This window comes from Lepidothrix coronata, unplaced genomic scaffold (genome assembly GCF_001604755.1).
Source record: "Lepidothrix coronata isolate B3197 unplaced genomic scaffold, Lepidothrix_coronata-1.0 Scaffold33, whole genome shotgun sequence".
In the NCBI taxonomy this organism is placed as follows: domain Eukaryota; kingdom Metazoa; phylum Chordata; class Aves; order Passeriformes; family Pipridae; genus Lepidothrix; species Lepidothrix coronata.
This window is the reverse complement of record NW_016690213.1, coordinates 6,210,344-6,232,280: the sequence shown is the minus strand read 5'-3', so window position 1 is coordinate 6,232,280 and position 21,937 is coordinate 6,210,344. Positions and strand designations below refer to the sequence as shown.

The 21,937-nt window shown below is 38.5% G+C and overlaps 1 protein-coding gene across 3 annotated transcripts in view; it reads right to left on the bottom strand.

Annotated features, from left to right (window-relative positions):
• Window positions 1-6,773: 6,773 nt before the first annotated feature.
• Window positions 6,774-21,937, bottom strand: part of SOCS5 (suppressor of cytokine signaling 5) — a 45,529-nt gene continuing 30,365 nt past the window's right edge. For all 3 annotated transcript variants that reach the window (XM_017811727.1, XM_017811728.1, XM_017811726.1), the window contains exons 2-3: window positions 13,615-13,706; window positions 6,774-11,144 (exon numbers count right to left, since the gene is read on the bottom strand). In XM_017811727.1, the coding sequence (XP_017667216.1) occupies window positions 9,519-11,132 (1,614 nt within the window). In that variant the 5' untranslated portion in view covers window positions 11,133-11,144; window positions 13,615-13,706 and the 3' untranslated portion in view covers window positions 6,774-9,518. The remainder of the gene's footprint in view (window positions 11,145-13,614; window positions 13,707-21,937) is intronic.

Here is a 21,937-nt window from a genome sequence, read left to right as displayed (position 1 = left end):
TATTACTGACTCAAGTTACAGTGGACATGAAGAGACTAAAGTGTCTTGAGAAAACCAAGAGGAGCCCTTTAAAACAACCTGAAGAGGACAATAATACTGCAGAAATTCTCCTTATACAAAACTGAAGGCAGCTCATTGCTCAGAGTGCAAATTTTTCACAATATAGGTGCAGAGACATTCTCTCTCTGTACTCTAGGAAAAGGCAGCCTGAGGAGAGCCCTGTTCAATTAACCAAGGCAAATGGGCAGAATCTCTTACCTTGTACGTGACAAGAGGGATGCCAGAACTGGCCCTGCTAGGACAGAGGGATTTGATCTGCAGACGTACTCAGGCAGGAGCCAAGCCAGATTTTCTGTCAACCTAAGACTTCTGGCTACAGGAGGGTAGTAAGAGCTCTCTAATCACAGGAGATGGGGATCAACTCTTGTGGCTAGTTGTCTCTTTTCACCTACAATAGGAATCCCCAAGAAGCAAAGGAAGATTGAGCCACATTCAGAGCCTCACACCATCTTAGGCTGTTTCATGAGGTGGTACTCGTCCTGGAAGAAGCATAAGGATTAGAAATGGAACCTTTGTGAAAATGTCTAAACTGCCAGAAACCAGGACCTAGGGTGAGCTCTGGAGGGCACCACTGCCTACGAAGCACACAGTGGTCCACGCGATGACCTGCTGGAAAGTGACTTCCAAGGCATCCACCAAGGGCTGCAGCCAAGTAATGTTTTAGGGCACTACTCAACTTTTCTGGGCAACTGTATCTCTGGAGCTGGTGCCAGTCCTAAATTCTGGTGAGAGATACCAGACACCTGAAAATTTAAGGAGGTCTTAAAGTGACACAGATACCAGCCTTGGAAATGGCTCTTTCGAAGTTTGTGCTGGAACTATTTACAGGAAATTTTTCCCTTCTTTTCCTTTTCCCTCCAATGTAAAAAAAATCTAGGTGAGGTGACTTGGCATAAGGATTAAGACTCCTTGAAGTATGGAGTCAAGATGAAACTAAAATCATCCAGAAAAAAATAGCTGAAGCTGCTGATGCTTCTTGCAAAGTCTTGGCTTAAAACCTTTCTCACAAAAATGCTTCCCACTGGCTTTTTCCTGAACAGCATAAACACTGGCAGTACTCATCTGATGGTCAGTGCTGGCTCCAACACATCTGGAACAGCTCAAAGCCACAGAAAGCCACAGCCCTTATGCAAAGCCATTCACAGAAAGTCAGGAAAGCAAATCTGCAGCTAAAAAGAAAAACTGGATATCCCTGGCTCAAGTGGACAGTCAGAAGAACAAGTGTGAAAGCGTCCTCCAACCACGAGTATACACCACGTGCACCAGGCAGGAGGGGAGGGGAGGAGAGTACCCTTACCAATACTGCTAGGGCAGAAAAGTATTTGACTTAAGTATCAAGGTGTCCCCATGCCCGTAGTCTGAATGGTCACACAAGCCACCACTTGAAAGAAAAGTCTGTCTTTTTTCTTCTTGGCACATAATGAAACTGAAGATAAACAGCATATAAATAAAACAGTGTGCTTCTGTAGTACAGAATGATAACAATCTCAACAATTCATCAGCTCATGCCAGGAAATTCTCCTCACACACTGCTTGCAGGTTTATCAGCCTTATCAGATTGGCTACAAAAAATAAAATGACAAAAGCAAGGAGTCAAAAGACAGTGTCTCCACAATAGAGCTTGTAAGGAGCAAACAGTGCTTTATGTGGGGAAACCCCAAACTGTGGCTTGACAGAGGGCTGCGTTAGGAAATAAGGGGCGTGTGGCAGTCAGTGCCATGCCATTACATACCTGTGCATCATATATATCGTGTCAGTCATTCCTTGAGCAAAAACACCAAAACAGAAATACTGGGGGTGGACACATACCTACCTCGGGTCTGACTGCTCATTGAAGGAAGGATGTTAGACATGTGCTGCTCATCACTAGAGCACAAAGTATTTCACAGATGAACCAAGTAGCATTATTCTTTTTTTCACTGAAGGGAAACGCAAGGTAGCGAGCAGCAACGCATCCAACTTACCCCACAACTAGCAAGTCTGATTCCATGCAGCTCTTTGTGACCTTCTTATGAAGTCTGTGTCTCACGCTTGAAACTGCAATGAATTTACATATTCCTAGTAATTTAACAGATGAGAGCGACAACTAATGCTATTCTGAAGATTAGAGATACTATAAACAATTTTTATCCATTTTTGTAAGTTCTAAGGAGAGACTCTGAAACCCCTCCTGAAGGTTTACAACCTTGACTTCCCAGATGCCCCAAGACACCTGATGGGAGCGCAATGTGAGAACAGTCTCACAGGTAGGTTGTATATTTATTCTCTGTACCAACATGTTCTATTCTAAATACCTGCACAGTTACAATACAAGAGCTTTCTGAGATAGAATCCTAAAATTCCCTCCCTAGGAAAGTGACACAGAAGCTTCAGATCACCTGGTGTTTTGAAACCTTTTTGAAATATTACTGTGCCTGTATCTTCTTTACCTAAACAATAAAACCATCATACTATTACATGATTAAGCATATCTGCTATAAATTTAACAGTACTTGCACTTCATATTTCAAACTCACCACCATAATAGGAAAGTCAATGTCCATTACTTTTATTTATTAATCAATTATGGATTTATTTCAGCTGAATTTAAGGCACTTAGGCTTCTGCATGTTTCAATGAAGCTAAAGTTAGAGAGGCAATCTCTATATAAAACAGCCAAAACTCAAGTTTGTTTTCAGGGTTTTCATTTTCTATTAGTTCACTACTGATGAGAGATAAATACTTCAATGGAGCCTAGACTAAATGTATTTTTAGGAGCAGTGGTCTAGAATATATATATAATTAACAAATTAAGAAGCCTGAAATAGTTCTACATAGCAGCCCACGATACTTCTTCAGCTTGTCACACGTTTGTTGCTGTGCCCAGCTATAACTCCTCACCAGCAGCATTTTGCTCAGTTTTCATAATTATCTATAGAGTTTGCACTAATTTGCTTTCAGAGCAGCTCCCATCAGGCACAGAGGAGAAACACTCCCAGTTTATGGGATGACATCTACATCTGTTCCTTAGTTTGTGCTCAGGGGGGCTGTGCTCTAAAAGACACGTTTATGTCAGAAAAAACACATCTTTAACCCAAAACTCGGGAGAAAAACACTTGAGATTTAAGTGAAAACTTGCTAAATTTAGAGCTTGATGGAATTTCACAGTGAGATAAAACTTCTAGAGGCATTAACTGTCAGTCTGTGGATCTCTTGTCCAAAGTATTTTAGATGCAACAGAAATGGACTGGAACAAACATGAGTTAATGATTACTTTAACAACTTACCGCTTTGACATGTACAAAAAAATTTGTAAAACTGTGTATTTACAGTATAGACTTAAAATAAACTCATTAAACCCACAACTTTTTTGCTCCCAAACAAATATAAAAAGAAAACAATATGGCAGTTTATACCCCGTTTATTAAGACAGAGCCATCTATTACTTAATACACTGGTTGGGTAGCCATAAATCACATTATTTTCTTACTCTATTAAGATGCAAGACAGTTTGGCAACCAAATAACAAAGACAAATTAGGCAGGGTGGAGAAACATTTAAGCTGCAGCGAATTAAAGAACATCTAGGCTAGGGAGACCTAAACCAGCACAGTTATACAAGGTGCTGGCATCAGGTGACGCTCGGCATGGTGTGCTTGCCAGCCTACTCCTCGAGTGCCCAGCGGGCCTGCCAGGGCCCCTGCAACTGGAATGTCGGAAAAGGTCCAGGGACCGTCTGGATGCTGCTTTTTTGGCCACCTGCCAAAGAGCGCACCACCAAAGCTACAGTTTCTGTGCAGGGATCGCATAGTTCTCTGGAAGAATGAAGGCTTCTGGTAAGAAAGTTTAGTGCAATCTGAATTAATTTGTGCCCACAGTGTCATTATTCATTTTCCCAAAACAGTTTAAATATACTTGCCGTAGGAATTTGCAATATCTGTAAAGATATTACAAAGCAGTGCTTATACAGTTGGTGACTACATAGATTCAACTTTAATAAATACATCTCTTCAAGCTTTTGCAAAACCACAAGTATGAAAGCAAGAAGTGACAAAGCAGCCAAGTGCTTCTGTATCTTCCAAACGCTATTAAAACTGCCACGACTCTAAGAAGTTGACATACCTTATCGCACAGGAAGCACACACTGTGTTCAGTTTAACAGCTGCTCAGAGAAGAACAAAACCTAATTCTGCTTCCTCTTTGCCAACGTGCCACCAAGTTACAGCTCCTGCTGAGAAGTCAGAGAGGTTGCTTTATTCCAGACAAGCAAGTTCAGATATGTTTCTGCTTGTCAGTGTAGCTGTGTGCTTAACATGGAAATCTGTAAAACGAGCTATATCGCAGAGTTACGTACTTTTCTTCCTACTGAAGACAAAAAAGGGTCAAGCACCGGGAGCTTCAGCTCATAAATACATTGTGTTGGCCCTAGAGAACCCAGCTGGTAACAGCTGTAGCCTTAATGCAAATTTACAAAGTGAACACTTACTCAGCTTGAAAAGCATACACACAATAGTTACCTTGATAACAATAAATACAGTATCAGGTTAACATCCTGTTGATACACAATTTTTGTAAATTGAATATTTTATAAAAATAAGAAATGGCAATGCTTCCTTGAAATAACAGATTTAATTTGCTTCTTGAAACAACTGCTCTTAAATCAGTCTGGCAACATGCAAGCAAATTAAGTAAAAGCACCAGATTTCTTTTCAGTCTTGAAATGATTGTAAGGTTAAAGTCATCAAGAGGTTGTTTGGCTTTTTTCTTTTTTAAAGAGTCTTGATTTAAGACACAGTGAGAGGGGGAAAATTTCTAAAAAGCATCTTCAAGAGATCCTTACCTCATTGCAAAACATTTCTTTATGTATATTGGCATAAAAACATCAAGCCTTTTTCTTTTCAAAGCCCTCATCAGTAGCATTTTCAATTACAAAAAATAAAGCTTAGAATTCAGACATTAAGTCAAATGCATTTGGCAGACACAACCCATGGTCAAGTAAATGATTCTCTGTACATCAATATTGCAAAAAGGGAGTGCAATTAGCAGTGTTATACCATGCTCCATAGGAGTTAACACTTTAAAAGCCAACTAATTTGATTTCTGTCTATTTTTAAAAAAATAATGATGAAAAATCTCCCTTGGTCACAGTTCGGAGATGACTGTTTAGCAAGCATAACAACAGCAGGAAAACGCACACCAACCAACTAGTCATAATACATAAATATAGATGAAGATACAAATAAAATAGTCCTTTTATTTGCAAAGCATGCCATGCACAGAGAGAAAACTGAGAAAGAATTTTTAGAATTCCAATATATTAGTGCTCACCATATTGGTGTACTTCAGTAGCTTCAAAAAAGACCATGAATGAAAACCTGCTAAGAGGCATCTTATTAACATATAAATATATATGTTCTAGATTCCTGCAGACTAAGGTTCAGCACATGTGCTCATTTCACAACAACAGTTTAGGAAAATGAGGCTCAAAAACCACTTTCATAATTTTAAATATGAATGGTTTTAAAAGGAGAGACATTGCTATTTTAGAAAGAATCAACTAAGATTCAGTTCATATTTTTCCATTAAATACTGTATTTCAAGATAGCTTTGAAAAAAAAAAAAATACCTGCAGATACATCCCTCTGGTACTTCTGACATGACAGCTTCTGTCTTACATGCAACTCTGCAGCAGAGACAAACTTTATAGCATTCTGCAAATATTTTGGCTTCCACAAGGATACTAAAGTAAACAGTTTTTTTAACACAGAAACAAGGAAAGATCCTGAATTTCTAAGTAGTGCAAAACTTTAAAGTTAAATATGGACTTCAGGATTTGAGTGACTGACATGTAAGAGGCTTGACTTCATCTTATCAAACACTGTGGATACACAGACATGTCTTTCAAAGACTATGCTTCTGATTTAAAGACTAATTTCATAAGCAACAAGCCTCCAAATACACATAAAATTTAAAAGTAGATAAATGCAAAACATGGATTTGCAACTTATTTTCTTCAGAAGTTCCTTTCTGACAAGTAAATTAGCTGGACAAGTATCTACTTGCCTTGAGAGTATTTTCAAGAGTTATGCCTTTAAAACTGATTCACAGACCCTCCTATATACTCAAAATATAGTATATTTTCTTTTCTCCAATTCCATGGGGACATTAAATATCAGTGTAAGATTTCTCACAAAATCCTGCTACAGAGTAGACCCTTTCTATAGCCCTTTCTGCAGAAATGAGAATCACCTCAAAAGAACACTTTACAAGACTAAGGCTCAAAAACTCAGGCATCTGTCATGTAACCAAATTAGATGAGAATAATACAAGTGTACCTTATTGCACTAAATCCTACTGTTAAATTAAGAAAAAAAATCTGTGCTCTGTGCTCATCTGTAAGAAGACACATGGAAGATTTTCTAGACCAAACCAGAAGGTCAAACAGAAACTGAGAAATCAATTATTTGCATTCTCCCCACACTAGCATGTTAGTGCCTTTAGAACTGAAAATGCATTCATTCAGAAATACACTGCAACTTGAGTAGTCAACACTCAAGTCCAGCATAATTTAAAGGGATTCATTTTAGCATAACCACATTAGCAAATTATTCTGTGTATTTCAGTGAAGCAAAGCTTTAAAAAAGCTGTAGAGAAATAGACCATTCCTTTTTTGTGTGTTTTAAGGGAACACTAAATCTCTCCATAAAGATTATTTACACAAAGGCAAGAGCAAACTTTCTGAGATAAGGGTTTGGGGTTTTTATTTTTTTTTCTCCAAGGATTCCACCACATGATAAAAAATTAAACGAATGTGTATTCCTGACCACATTGACAACGTCACAGCTAGTTTATGACAAGCAACTGCAACAGGTGTAAACAAAAAACAGGTCCCTACACCGGGACAAAGCTTGGTTGCAGGCTGACTGTATGATACTGTTGAAAGCAAGATTTTAAGTAAACTCATCTGGCATTCAGATCTGACTGAGGGAACAGTGAGAACGACACAGTGAAGGTACACTTAGGTGCAATTTCATGCTGGTGACTTTTTCCTCTTTTTATGCTTAGAGCAGATTTTAAACCAGGAGTTGCATATCCAATGACACACATACAATTCAAAACTTAAGAGACCATTAGCACAGTTGTACACATAATTACATAAACTTAGTATTTACATATTCTAAACAAAGTTCCATTTTAACAGTGGAAGTCTTTTAACACACGAAAGAAGATAATCTACTACAAAGAATGCATAACGGGATCACAAATTTTCCACAAGCATATAAACACATGTTTTAAAGTGCTTTCTGGGTGCTTCAGATTAACCCCTCGCAGTACGAGCTTTCATGTAGTGCTGTTCCAGTCATTACAAAATTATTTAAATCATTCCTCTTCAGGTGCATTGTGAGTTCAGGAAAAATGACGACACCATTGATGTAAAAGTTTTAAGCTCTACCAACATAAACGTGTACATTACTTAAGTTCAGATGAAGTTGTCAAATACTTTGGTTTATCATAGCTTGGGATAAATATTTGATAGAACAAAAATTGCACCTCTCCACTCTTGAGTTTTTTTTACTAAAAAAATACCCCAACATAAATTGACAGTATTCTTTGGTAAAAACAGGACATTTGGCCAGTTTGCGTGTACATCTATTTAATAAAATAGCCTAAAAGTGAACAAATGCCACTGCTGTACTGTCAATTTACAGGAATAAGCATTCCTTGCTCAGTGGGGAGTATCAAAATATTAACCTTAGCAGTTAGCTATATAACAAGCTGAAACACCTTCAGCAACCATTACAGGGGATCAATTATGTTTTAGAACACTTTTTGCTTAACATTTATCCTTTACATTACAAAAACCTGTAAAATGCTCTATGCCTGCAGACAAGTCCACTACTTTGCAGTGACTACAGAAACGTTATTCAGTGGTGTACACTGTCAAGTTTCTGTAACAAAAACCAGGAATACGGTGTGCTGACCAACCAATATTCAACTGCACAGTGCTTGTGCATTACCTATACTAAGTACTAAGAAAAGCCTATTAAAAATTCAGTTAACTGCTACAAGTTACGTGAATATATAAAAACAGAGCAGATATACAAGTATAACACTGAACATACTGTACTTTATTAGCACAAAGAGCCAGAACAAGGCACAGCAAGCAGAAAAATTCATCAATAGAAGGGTTAGTGTAGCATACAAGAGTAACGTTTATTGTACTTGCAGCCAAAATGTTCCCTACCTCACACAGGTCACTGCCGTAGAGAAGTAAGAAATAACATACTGTAGCAGCTGGTAAAGAAACTAGGGAGCACTCAATTGGTACAAAACATTAAACAGGGGTCAGGGCATTCCAACAAAATTTTAGTGCAAAATGTCTAAAGACAGAACTACTTTAAGTTCTATCTCCCATTAAATAAGCAAACAGAAGTTAGAATCTTGTTTCTAAGTTATCTGTTGAAACTATAATCAGTGCATATTACTTTAAAACATTTTTAAAAGCGCAAATGGAAATATATTTACAAATAAAGTGTAACAGTACCTTTGAAACCTGACATTTGTTTCAGATATGTCAGATTTTGTACTCTGATTATAATAATTCAACCACTTGTCATGTTCTCCATAAAAATATCAGTCAACTTTAAATAATAAAAATTTTTTTCTTGTCACTGTTACCTTCCATTGTAAGTTACTAGCAGTGAGGCCACCAAGTTCTTTTTTATAAAAAACCCACAACCTTATGTTTTATGGCAATAATCTAATCCTGTGTCCTGCCACTGAAGCAGCAATTCACACTGGAAGGTATTTTTAACTGTCCAAGACAGTATTACTTTTGCTAACAATGCCACTTAAATCTCCAAGTGTTTATAATAGAATTACAGTACTGAGCAGGCATATTCAAGTTTTAATGATTAGGAAACCTTATACACTGTGAAAAGCATGATTCATCTGTTAGCATCAAAGAACCATTAACTCTTAATGGACTGCTTCTAATGAATTGCTCTTCATTAAAAGAAAATATTCACTAGTATTTGGAAACTTGTTTGTGAGCTAAATTGGTACTTAGAGTAGTGGAACGTTTTCAGGAAGAGAATTTTAAAAAAATACTTCAAATATTAGCAAAAATGCTCCTCTGATAAAGCCTTTCTTTATTAGCATTACGTGAATGCCCCATGGAAAATGCCTCATAGTTTCTTCATCCAATTACTACAGCTATAAAAGGGAAAAAAATATTTAGAAATTAGCAAAAATATTTTCATTACGCCTTAATGAAAAACCGTGCAGAATTTGTCTGCTTATTGTTTCCAAGAGGCATCACAACTTAGTTTGATTAACAGCAGGCAGCATCTGACAGGATACTAACACTTAGCTTAAATAGGATATTGCAGAAAAGCTAGACGTCGTCGGTGCGCTCGCTGCAGTTAAACTGTAATACACAAAAAAAAGCATATTCCAGAAGCTTATTTTGATTTCCATTTACTTTGTTTTTATAGGTTCCCGCTCCAGCCATCGCACCCTGACTTTTTGTTTATAGTGATACTCCTTTAGAAAGTCTTGCAACATTGAGGGTAGAGGAAGGTCATCAATCCCATCATACGTAGTGCACCTGCAGATTACTGCCCGGCAGATATACTGCAGACTAAAGGGGAAGGTCCTGTTCAGAGATACAGTAAGTAATGGTTCAAAGAACATGCAAGAGCTGGGGTCTTTGTAGTGCTCCAGAAGCCCTGTAACAGTGGAGGAGTGAAACACACAGGGATCATGGGCATCGAAACTAAAGTTGTGATTCCACTGCTCAATGCGTGCGTGCAGCGAGCGGTTGTAGCGACGGAAGCTCACGGAGAAGAGGTAGTCCTCCTGCGCAGAATCCCTGAGCAAAAAAGTGCCTTCGGGTTTACCCTCCAGAAGTGCTTCTGCTTCATAGCGGTCCATCACCCCCCAGTAACACGGGTTACCTGTAATCTGAAGTAAGTCTGGCACGAGGCAGTGGATGTAATCGATCTGAGTGTGCACTTTCCAAGCCCCCTGCCTGCTGATATGGCCGTGGCTCTCTCCAGACATTTGACGCTGCTTCTGCCTCCGTGACTGCAGGCAAAGCGTTGTTGTGTCCTCTTCGGAGTCACAGTTCCCTGGAGGTGTTATGGTTTTGTCCCCAGTCAGCTCAGTCATACCAGGGGCTAACTTTGGTCCCAGTTTATACAATGGATTAACCTGTGCTGTAGCTTCAAAAGTATGTATTTGGGCATTGGGAGGGGGATCAACCCCTTCTTCAATACTAAGTCTACGTCTCTCTCTGAGCCTATCTTCTTCATCTTCTGTGGAAACCAAGGAAGGATCAAATGTGTCAAAGAAAGTTGAATGAGGACTCACGGGCGCTGTGTGTTGTTTAATCAGATGCCACTTCTGAGCCAGATCGGAGCCTGCAGGAAAAGGGCATTTCTCAAGCATTAGTTCAGAGAGATGGATCTTTCTTTTGTTAGAAAACAGAGGTTTGGACTGTTTGCTGTAAGTTCTCATGGGAAAGCACAGCCCAACAGTATCTTGTAGACGCTGTCGCAGAGAACGGCTACCGACTGTCCTGCTGGATACTGCATCCATATCGTGGACTGAGCTCACCCCGTACCTTCTCTCTCTCCTCTGCAAGCCACTTCGTGTTCTACCAAATCTTTTTTCAGTATCCAAGGAGCTCTGGGTTTTGGTAGAGCAGGAATGCTTCTTCTTCCCACCCCAGGGAGCATGTCGAGAATAAGAGTCCCTTCGAGCAAGCCTGGCTCCCGTGGTGACACACGAGTCATTCTCTTTCTCAATGCTTATTTCAACAATCTGAGGAATTTCTGTGACACAGTTTTGGTTCCGCCTTGCTGAATTCTTTGAAGGACTTAAACCTAATTGCAAAGCAATGTTTTCTCTCAAAGGGCTGCTGGGTGGTTGTTGTTGAGTCAAATCAGTTACCTGGATAGCTTTCTCTTTAGCAGATGAGCAATTACTGGAGTTCACAATTATATTTTCATTTTGGCTTCCACCCTCATGACTAAAGAGGTTCTGGCACCTGTATTTGAAATTGTTCCACATCTTTCCCACTTTATCCATGGATTATGTTATCTAAATTCAAGAGGAGAAGAAATATTGAAATAAAAATATAAATTAAAAACATGAGGATACATCTTCAGTTATCAATTAAGTTGTTGTCAATTAAGACACCAGATGACTTAACTGAACACAGTGCATTTGAAAAAGTGCCTTAGTCTTTGTAGGATTATGTGGAAGCAACATGCATTACACCACTCTGATATTTAGAAAAATCACTATGAAGAAAATTTTGGGGAAATTACAAACATTTTATTTACAAGCAGGCCCTCCCATTTTTCTGTAGGCATGTAGGTGGGTCTGCATAGTTGTATCCATATGTTGATGGACAGGAAATACAGTCTAAAATTCCTCCTTTCAAGAAGAATTTGTAAGTCATATGTAAAGTATGACTCCCTGATAAGCTTCCAATAAGCAGCAGTAAAACAAATCCTAAATAGGAACTGTTCAAGTCACTCCAAACTATGACAGCAGTTATTGAAATCCAACAAGTGCACTGCAAATGTTCAGATACGTCATCTAAAAGCAAAAGCTGCAGGTCAGATAAATTTCCAGCTATAACTTGACAAGTTTAAAAACAAATAGCACAAAAAAATAAATTTAGGGGGGAAAAAAGAATTTATCATTCTTAGATGAGGCAATCACCAAAAGACAATTTTAGAATTATGAGGTCTCTGACACATTAATATAAGCCATTTGAGACAAATGAAAAAAAAACCAACCAACCACCCAACAGTCTGGCTTTATTACTTAAGATACAAATGAATGAAAGAGCCCAAGGAGCTTTTCTGTCTTTAGTAAGAACACCTAAAAAGAAAGCAGGTCCACAGCAGAAACATGACAGTGAATCATGAAGATACAGTAAAAAGATAAAAACATTAGCAGTATGTATTCTGAAACCACGTCTTCAGAAACACAGTTTAATAATTGGAACAAGACTGCCAAAAACACAGGACTGCCCTAGGACAGAGAGAAACAGGCTAATTCTGTACTAAATAAAGTCAGGCAATGCCAAGCTAAATTAGATCTAATTAAGTTCTGACAGAAGTGCTAAACGTAAAGGACTAAAACATGTCATCTCATCTAATTTAACTCTCTCTGGAAACTGCTCTGTTCTTTGGAAACATCATTTTGAAGCAAAACTCCTCTGTTGCTGCAATTCTTTTCTGTTCACAACTAGAAAGGGATCCGAAGCAGTGCTTGAATGCACTAGGGCTCGTGATATAAAGTGGATGATCAACAAGTAAGCAATACTCTAGCAGTCCAGCCTAGAGGTCCCTTAAGGTAGAAACACAGCTGTAAGCCCGTGACTTTACAGAAGAATCTACTAAGACTGGGGAAGAGTCAGAGGCATCATTTACATGAGAAACGTGAAAGCAGAATGAAAGTGAAACACCTGACTGTTACAGGATCAGAAAGCAAAAGTTTTCTTTCTCACCCCGTCATCTGATGATCCAGCAAACGCGGCAAGGTAGGCATCCACATCCAACTGCATTAAATGAGACCTTACGAATTTAGTGCAGATGGGGGGCAGCAGGGAGATCCAGCCCTAATAAATAGTCTTTGGAGATTACTGGTGCAAGTTACTTAGAACACCGTGTTAATGACAACCTGCACAGCACCCAAGCAGTTACTAAGGAGGGAGACACCTGCAGAGCAATGTTACACATAGAAGATGCTACAGAGTTTCATACTGTGTAAGCAAATAAGCAAGGAGTGTCTTCCTGATTAAAAAAAAAAATAATTCCTAAATTTGGGGTTGTTTCTGGAGTTGTCTGGATCAAACTGAGGGACTGGGGGAGTTGAAGAGCAGCAGAACCAATAAGTCAGATCACATACATATTTGTAGGAACCATTCAAACACATATCCTGCCGTGGCAACAACCACAGGTGTTGTGGTGTCTCAGAATATCCATGCTGACCACGGCAGAGCACATGTTTGCTGGCTGCCAGTCTGTCAACACAGTATATATAAGGTGGACTTCTACACTTTTTCCTCATGTTGTACATTTTTTTTTCTTCCTCGTCAGACACATGTTTAAAATTTTTGGGAAGGGAAAGGAATGAGAGAGTATATAAACTCCAGTCCCTTGGCAAATCAGGCTAGAAACAGTACACATCTTTGTGACAACGAACCGGAGTAACTTTTCTAACCAAACACATACTATTTGGTAATGTCTTTTATTCTAGAATTGCTCTTTATTGGCTCTTCCTTTGCACTATTAGTCTAAAATGTCTTAAGACTGTTTGACGGGTGGAAAGTTCTCTACATGTTCCCAGAAAGTTTCAAGAACAAATAAAATAAAATAATAAAAAACAAACAAACAAAAAACCCAAAACAAAACAAAACACTAAAACAACAAAACCCTCCACCGACAAAACCACCACCATACTGGCTTGACAGACTAATTTTCAAAAGTTAAAGTTAAATTTAAAAGGTTAAGTACTTTTTTCACACTCAAGAGAATATAGATACACTTCTTACCCAGAAAAGCATATGAGTCACTGTGTCTTGTCTCAAGTATACACCTCACCATGAACTTGCTACATGCCTTCTCTGAGTTGTAGACATGGTTACTACAAAGGAAGAAAGAGAAATTTTGTTAGTTGTTAGAATATTTTTTAATGTAGATATTTACTATTAGTCACAAATATCAAAGGGTACTTTATTTATACCTGAAATGTGTGCATGGAACTAACTGTTCACTAAATATTTTACTGCATATTAACAAACACAAAGCTTCACAGAACTTTTTTTGTACCATTAACAACATTTGTGAAATAGAGTCATGGGGAGGACCCTCAAATAAAACATTTGATAACCAAGAGCAAAGCCACAGCATCTGGATCATTGAAGTGCCAGGCACAATGGGCATACTCAGGCCTGTGAAATGGTTTCCCCACATGGGGGTCTCAAGTCCAAAGCAGTGGTTCCCAAGCTGTGGTTGGCAGTGCTGTCAGATCACCTCCTACTGTCTCTCTTCCTTGTTTCCAGCTGCTACATCACATCAAAAGGCAGCTAAAAATACACACTTTTCTAATATTACTTTTCCAGGTAAGCAACTGCTGTACTTGCCACAAGGATGTTATATGATTGTGAAGCAAGAGCAATATGAACCACGATTCTAAAAATGGGAAAGTGGAATGCAAGAGAAGTTCTTTATTAAAAGAGCAGGTCAGCACTTCCCTGAAATAATCATCATTGTTTTTCAGAAATCCAAGAAGAGCTGAGGGATTTAGCATGCTCACACCACTGTCAGACATCTAACAGTAACAGAACAGAGGAGAACAATTTGCTTCTTCATGCTAGAACCAAGCCCAGGAGAGCAGTAAGAATTAACAGAAAACACTGGGAACTTATGTTAAAGCTTTACATGCAGAAAGAAAAATATTCACATAACGCATATGTACTAGAAAAAAAAGTGATGGGGTTGAGCAATCACTAAGTGAATTTTAGAAGTTAGTATTCCTAGGCAGAAACTCCAGAGCAGTGTCAGAAAAGTACAAATATTATTAGTTTCCATTCACCTCTGGAAGCACTAAAATCACTGAAACATTTTTAAAATTAGACCACATTACTGCTATTGAAAGATTCCATAAAAGTAACCTTTCCAGAGAGCAACAGTTACAAGTACAAAATCTTTGTACAAAATGAAGATTAAAGCAAAAGTACAGTTCTTTTGCAACTTTAACATTTACTCTCATTTCTTTTTTTCTGCCCTATGTTCCTAGCAAGCCTACAAACACAAGACACAAGTAAAACCTACTATAACTGGTTGAGAGCAAGGCCTAAATAGAGCAAATGGAAGGGAAAGTAACTAGAATAAGGGCTATCCAATTTTCAACAAAGCCCTACTTAAGACACTAGGCCACTCAGGCCTCTGAAGAGACCTGCATTCCAAATAAAACCAGTGATGTTGTTTTACTGGGTACAGGTGGCAAAGGAGCTGCATGCTCACCATTCTACCTCATTAAAAATACAAAAAAACCCACACGGATGCTTACCTGGAAGTGTCATGCTTAATGGCATTAGTGTTATATACCACCATTCTTCCTCAGTTCTGGTCAGAAATGTGAGCAGTCAATGCACCACCTATCTATCACATCACCATTGCTATCCAGCTGACACAGCCTAGAAAATCTGCCCCTGTGGCTCCAAGAGGGAGTGGTTGCTTTGGGAACCAGCCTTTCCTAATGGAAAACAGCACCTTGATTATGGACGACTGTCTCAGTCAAACCTCTCAACCTTGTGTTAGATTTAAACTTGAGTCATAGGTAAAGTATTTCATATTAAATCTAGTAATTTTAAATTAGTTTAGATCAATGTGCAACAGATGTGTGGTTTCACAGATTTCTTGTGGCAGCACTAGGCTTGACAAAACACAATTGCTTCTGAACTGGTCCTAAAGCCATCCCAGTTTTACAAAGAAGCACTGCCAATAGTTATTCTAACCTAAAAAGGAAATAAATTTCATTCCACCAAAATCCACAAAGTGAATTCAACAATTTGTAGATTTCCTAAGAAAAAATTATTTTAATTATTTTTCTAAGAAAAATAAAAGTTCTAGTAATGTTCCTGAAACAATCTCTTTTCAACTAAAAATTATTCCTGCCTACTTTAAACTGGCATTAGTTGTCTTAAAAAATAAGAGGTAATAAGCACTCTACAGGGACTTCAGAAGCAATGAACAGTGGTATCTTAGCACTATATTCCCATTTGCAGTAAGTTTAGAGACATTCAAAGCCATGAGGTTTGCATGAGTGTAGTCTTCATGTATTCTGAGTGCACAAATGATGAAACCACAAAGAGAGCTAGGAAAACCATTTGTGCAATATGATAAAGCAAACAGCTACAACCTGTCTGTAGTCCTAAAATACCATCTATTATTGGATTACTGTGAAAACTCAAGACTCTTTCCAGAAGTGTCACAAGATCTATCTGGAGTTTTTGCCTGTTACTGCCTAAAAAGAGTAGTCAAAGCCGAGGTCGTGCTTTCCATAACAGAATCACAGAGTCACAGTATATCCTGAGTTGGAAGGGACCCACAAGGATCATCAAGTCCAACTCCTGGCCCTGCACAGGACAGCCCCAAGAATCACAATATGTGCCTGAGAGCATTGTCCAAACACTTCTGGAACTCTTGTCAGGCTTGGTGCTGTGATATAATACACTCACTTCACTCTCACAACTTACCTAATTTAAAAATTAGTCCATGTGGTATGTTATATTCAAAATATTAACTCCTAAAAATGTACCATCTTCACAAAAGATGATACACTGCCCAAAGTATGACACCTTACAAAGCAGGTATACTTTGATTATTTCACGAACAAGAATCTACAAGATTATTTGTTTTGGTGTTTTCATAAGATGATAGCTTCAAAACATTAAAAGATAACAAGGTCAAAACATTAAAGGAAAACAAAACCAGACGGTTCTTCAAAAATCAATACCCTGAAAGGAGATAGAAAAGAGAGGAGACAGAAAAATATCTCTGCTCCTTGCACACGTTTAGTTTAATGCTAGCAGGCAAACAGGCCAACATTCTGTGACACTGGTACACACCACCATGGACCATGAAGGCAGAAGCAAAAAGACTGGAGGAAGACTATACTTCTACTTGTATCATCCCTTACTTTAAAATTGTTCACTTAACAGTGACGAGATTGTGTTATTAAAGATTTTGCTTCCATTAAGGGATGCTTGCTGAAGAGGTCACTGGTTATTTGCACACTGCCAAATGTCCACGACAGGCTCCTGTTCCTAGGGATACACTAACAGAGCTGCTCACATCAGCACTCCTCAACCTTATTCAGTCAAAATGAATAAAGCTGGCAAACCCCTACCATTTCAAGTAACCCACTCAAGGAAGGAAGAAAGGTCAATACTAAGGATTACAAAGCAATTTCCTCCCTTCCAATACACATTCCAGAAATAATGAATTACTACTGTAATACTAGAGATAACATTTCTTTAAAAAAAAGGAATATGTTGGCTCAAGTGGAAATATATATTTTTCTACACACACAAAAATGTGCTCACTGCAGACAGCCAAAAAAACTGATTTAGAGGGCTGGAAGGAAGAGGTGGCGTCTATTTTTTTAACTAGACAAGATAAAGGGGTCAATAGTCTCAAGTGCTCATGAAAGCCCTATTAGGATAAAGTACTACTGTTTTCTTCCTTATAGGCTTTGATAAACTGGAAGTGCAGTTGCACAGCAAGACAAATCTGAAGGTCTGAACCCCCGAACCAAAAGTCAAACCTGCTGAGAAGAGGTAAAGGACACCAAGCTGCAATTCCAACAACACAAAATTGGCCTAAGTCAGCACTGCAACCAGAAGAAACGGCATCAGCCTCTTCCTGGCCACCTGTGCTGGTGCAGGAGGTGGTCTGTACACCATATGGCTGCTCAGTCAACCAGCTCAAGGATCTGATCCAGACTAAAATGAATTCTCAGAAAAAGTCTCAATCATTTACTCCATCTGGTTTATGACTTCTGTATAAACATTCAAGTTAACATACAGAAGGAAAGGATGAGGAAGGAGGAAACAGCAGCCAGGGCAAGGCTGCTTCCTTCCACAGCAGCATTAGTTAGTTCTGCTGAAGTTATTAAACCCTTAGACGGCTACTTTGAAGAGAAATCTCCATTTGAAGCCTATATATTAATCAACTGGGGGGCTCTGGCTGCAAAGAGAGAGATTAAGACTATTTAAGCTGCTGCTTTGAACATTTGCATTGAACGTTCAAGCCACTGAAAACCCTTATTCCAAAAACAAAACACTGAGTTAGCTTGATGGCTTGAGACTGCTAAAACACAAGGAATGCTACAAGTTTCAAGGACTTAAGCTGGCAGACTGTCAAATCAAAGAAAAATAATGATATTTTGCCATTGTTCCAACCCGAAGTAAGAAGTAATCTCCACCCCCTCCTTGGTATAGATTCACAATGAGCAAAATGCAGGATAGCTAATGTTCTGCCAGTTTCTTTCCAAGCAGCTCTGTGTTGGTAACTTCAGTTCAAAAATACCGTTCCAAGACATTTTGAACAGTGGACTATGTCCTTGTAGCCCCTTACTAGGCTTTGGTATTCAAAAAAGACAATGTCAGGGCTACATGTGTTCACATTGGACTAGAAAATACTGTTCAGAAAATCTAAAACCCCTGAAGCAGATAAACCATCAATGGAAGAACAGAATGTGAATACCACTGAACCAAAAATAGGGACAACTGTTTCTGAAGTACTCCTTTCCCTGTACATGCACAAGTCTAGTGGGTAATGACACAACCATCATGAACAAAGATTGTCTTTCTGATCATATGAGGATCACAGAGCTACACACACCAAACATCAGTTTCAGGTATTAATACAGAAATAACCCTATACAGATCTACCAAGAACTCCACATGCTGGTAGATGTCTATGGTAGAAACTCTGGAAATTCAAGAAAATGTTACATATTCATTCCAAGTAAAGAAACCTTCAAATAATTTAGGCCGTATCCTGATGGCCACTCATCATAATGTGTAAATCCACACAAGCAACATTAAACAGAAGCAGTTTCCTTTAAATTGCCTCTTTACACCCTAATCAGGCAACTCATAACTTCACCTTACCATTTGAAAAAAATAAAAGAAAAAGCATTAAGTTAGCAAAGTAAGGTACCTGCTGTGGAAGAGAACTCAAGGTAACTCGCTGTAATAATGTTTTCTGTGCTGCTATGTTTAACTCTGCTCAAACAAAAGCTGCCAATACACTTTTTTTTTTTTAAATTCATGTGGGCAGAATAAATGGTTCCAGTCAGTATTCAAGTTAAACACAGCAGCCCTCTTGATGACCTCTGCAAAAGCTTAGGGAGCTCTCCCCTAGCAGGGTAGAATTTGTTTCTACCTAATGACGCTTATCCTGCTCTATAAAGTTCTAAAATATAAATAGGTCTCAAATTGATACAAAGAGTGATCTAATGGTTATTCGTATGTAATTCTTCGGAGTTCTGAGTTAAGAAAAAGCATACCTTAATAGCTATGCCTCACTAAAAGCAAAGGAAATTGGAAGCAAAGTTGAAAAGATGAGTCAAATCACATCCCACACCCTTGACTAGCTCAGTAGAAACATCCAATTTAAGATATTTTGTAAACAGAGCATTTCATTCAGTCGCAAATGGCCTATTTTGCAAACACAGTTGTTCTGTTCTGGGATCAATTTATACTGGTTTAACAGTCCTATTTCTTCTCACTACATTTTTCAAAACCTCAACAGCCTGCCTAATGCCTCTCTCTCACCACTGAAGCCTTGCCCCCCACCACCTTACAGGCATCTCCTTTGCACAGAGCTCTTCTCATGCACCCAGACATTTCCCATGTGCCCTTTCTACCTGACCAAGCAAAAGATCATATTCTCCAATACAAACCAGCCAGCTGCCACCTTGTAAAACTGACAAAACCAAAGTTGTACTTGTCTTTCTCTAGCGATGTATCTACAATGGCGACTGCATAGGAAAAAGCATTATTGCTATTCACACAATTAACAAGACATAAAAAGTAGCCCCCCCTTCCTTCAAATTTCAGTAAAATGGACCCAAGAGTTCAACACTTTCTAGAACCACAACTGAGAAGAGTGACAGCCCAAGCTATGGTTTCTTAGGAATTGCTACTAAAAAAGTTAACTGAAGACTAGATGTTGGCACACGCACTTAAAAAATTGAAATCTCTCACACTATGGATTGCTCAGTGCATTAATTCACCATTTCCGATGAAAATAAACTCAGTGAGGTTTAATGGAGAGCACCTGTGTATTTTGTTCACTGCTAATACTACTGGAGGCAAAGGACTTGATATTAGCAACAGCATACACACATGTAAAAGACAAGAAAATCCAGGAAAATTCCACAATTAAAAATGAGATTATCTTTGTAGCACCATTAATTACTTGAAGTGTTCAAAAATATGAAACATTTAATTGTAAACTGTAGTTCAACTACATTAACAGATCACCTGGAACCTGATCAAACTCCCTTGCACCACTGCAATACTGGAGAGAGACTAAACTTGAAGCTACCAGAGAGAAAATTGTCGGAGCAGCCTGGTGTGTTATCCAGCTACAGCTACGCTCTACAGCAAGGAGAAGGTGGGCTGGCATGGACGGCTCCAATAGCATCCACAAACTTATAAAGTGACCTTCATAACGACTTAACTCCCAACTTACATTCTTTCATGACAGAAGTTTGGCACATGAACTCTATCACTACAGCACCACTGGAAGTCTAGATCACTTTCTGTATAAAATATGCTTTCATAAAATAGAAGCATATTCGAATAACTGCAGAATGAGACCAGGGGATTTAACCTGCAAAGCATTTGGCAAGCAAGGAGTTAAAATCCTGCCCAAGACTACCCCACAGCTGCTGTCAGCAGTCAGGCTTGTCAAGAGAAGCTCTGGGCTGTCTTGACAAGACTAATTGGCAGCAAGCACCTGGTTCCCTAGGCTGGGTCCGGGTAGGTAAAAGAACATAAACCCTGCAAAGAAGGAGAAGCAGCTGGAAGGCTGCCAGTAGGTCTAGCCTGTTTCATGCTGTTTTCACTTTGATCCACAGGCAACTTTATCCTAGACTATACCCAGTTAGAGCTATCAAACATTTTTTTGCAACTTTCTAGCCGAAGAAAACCTGTGTTTTGTGGTTCTTTGCTTGCAAGTTCTGCCACTGAGCACCCACCAAGCCTTGCTATGCTGGGTCACACTGCAGCACAGCCAAATGCAACATCAACACTATTATTAAATTGCAGTGGAATTGAAATTTTGGGTTTCAAATGCCACCAAAAATCCACTTAAAGGTGTTACTGTAACTTTAAAATTACAGACTAATATGCCAGAAAATCAAAACTAAGACTGTCCTGGTTATTCTGTATATTGAACACAAAGCACGTGCAATGACAGCTTACAGATAGCAAATTACAGTGCAACTTAAAGACAGTAAAAAAAAAAAATAGGTAAAAAATCCCTAACATTCTGAAAATTAGCTAGAAGTAGGATGCACATGGAATTTTGAGTGGGAGTTCCAAAAAAGTGAAAAGACACTTTAAACATATTTTGCCCTCTGCTAAGAATTATGAATTTCAGTGAATGTGAAGCTTTCTGAAATTCTGCCCTTGTTTTTTTTCACATTATTAAAACTCAAGTAGAAAAAGTCTTAGCCTTGCAGGCTCAGCCCCTGAGGTAGGGAGATCTTTCTTAGGAGTAAGGGACAAAAACCAAAACAAACAAATCTTTGTTAGTTAGCAGAGCTTATATTACTGAACCAACAATTGTCTAATTATATACATATATTTTATATATATTCATTTTTGTGTATAACATCAATATACTTCAGATTTTTTTGTACAAGATAGTATAAACATTAAAAAGTCAGAACTAAATTTCTTCAAAGCAAACTATTCAGCAAATACATTAACTATGCCTCTGCCAAGTTTCATGTTTTAGGCGCTTTAGTGTTAGCTTGCTAGTCAAGAATTCCAACAACATACAGTAGCACCAACATTTCCATATCTTAAAAACTTGGAAATTTAGAAGTGTACACAGTCTCAGTATGAAAGACATTTCAATCAGTAAGCATTATGGCAGAATTATGGTGTTTGGGAGAACAAGAGATTACAGTGGAACCACCAGATAGTCAAACCAGCAGCATCCCTAGATCAAACTCACCCCAAGTGCTGCAGAGCATGCCACTCTGGTTTTAGTTGGACACATCAGATAAACAATTGCAACATTCCTTTAACTAGTAGTGATGCTAAACAGTACCAATACAAAGATCCA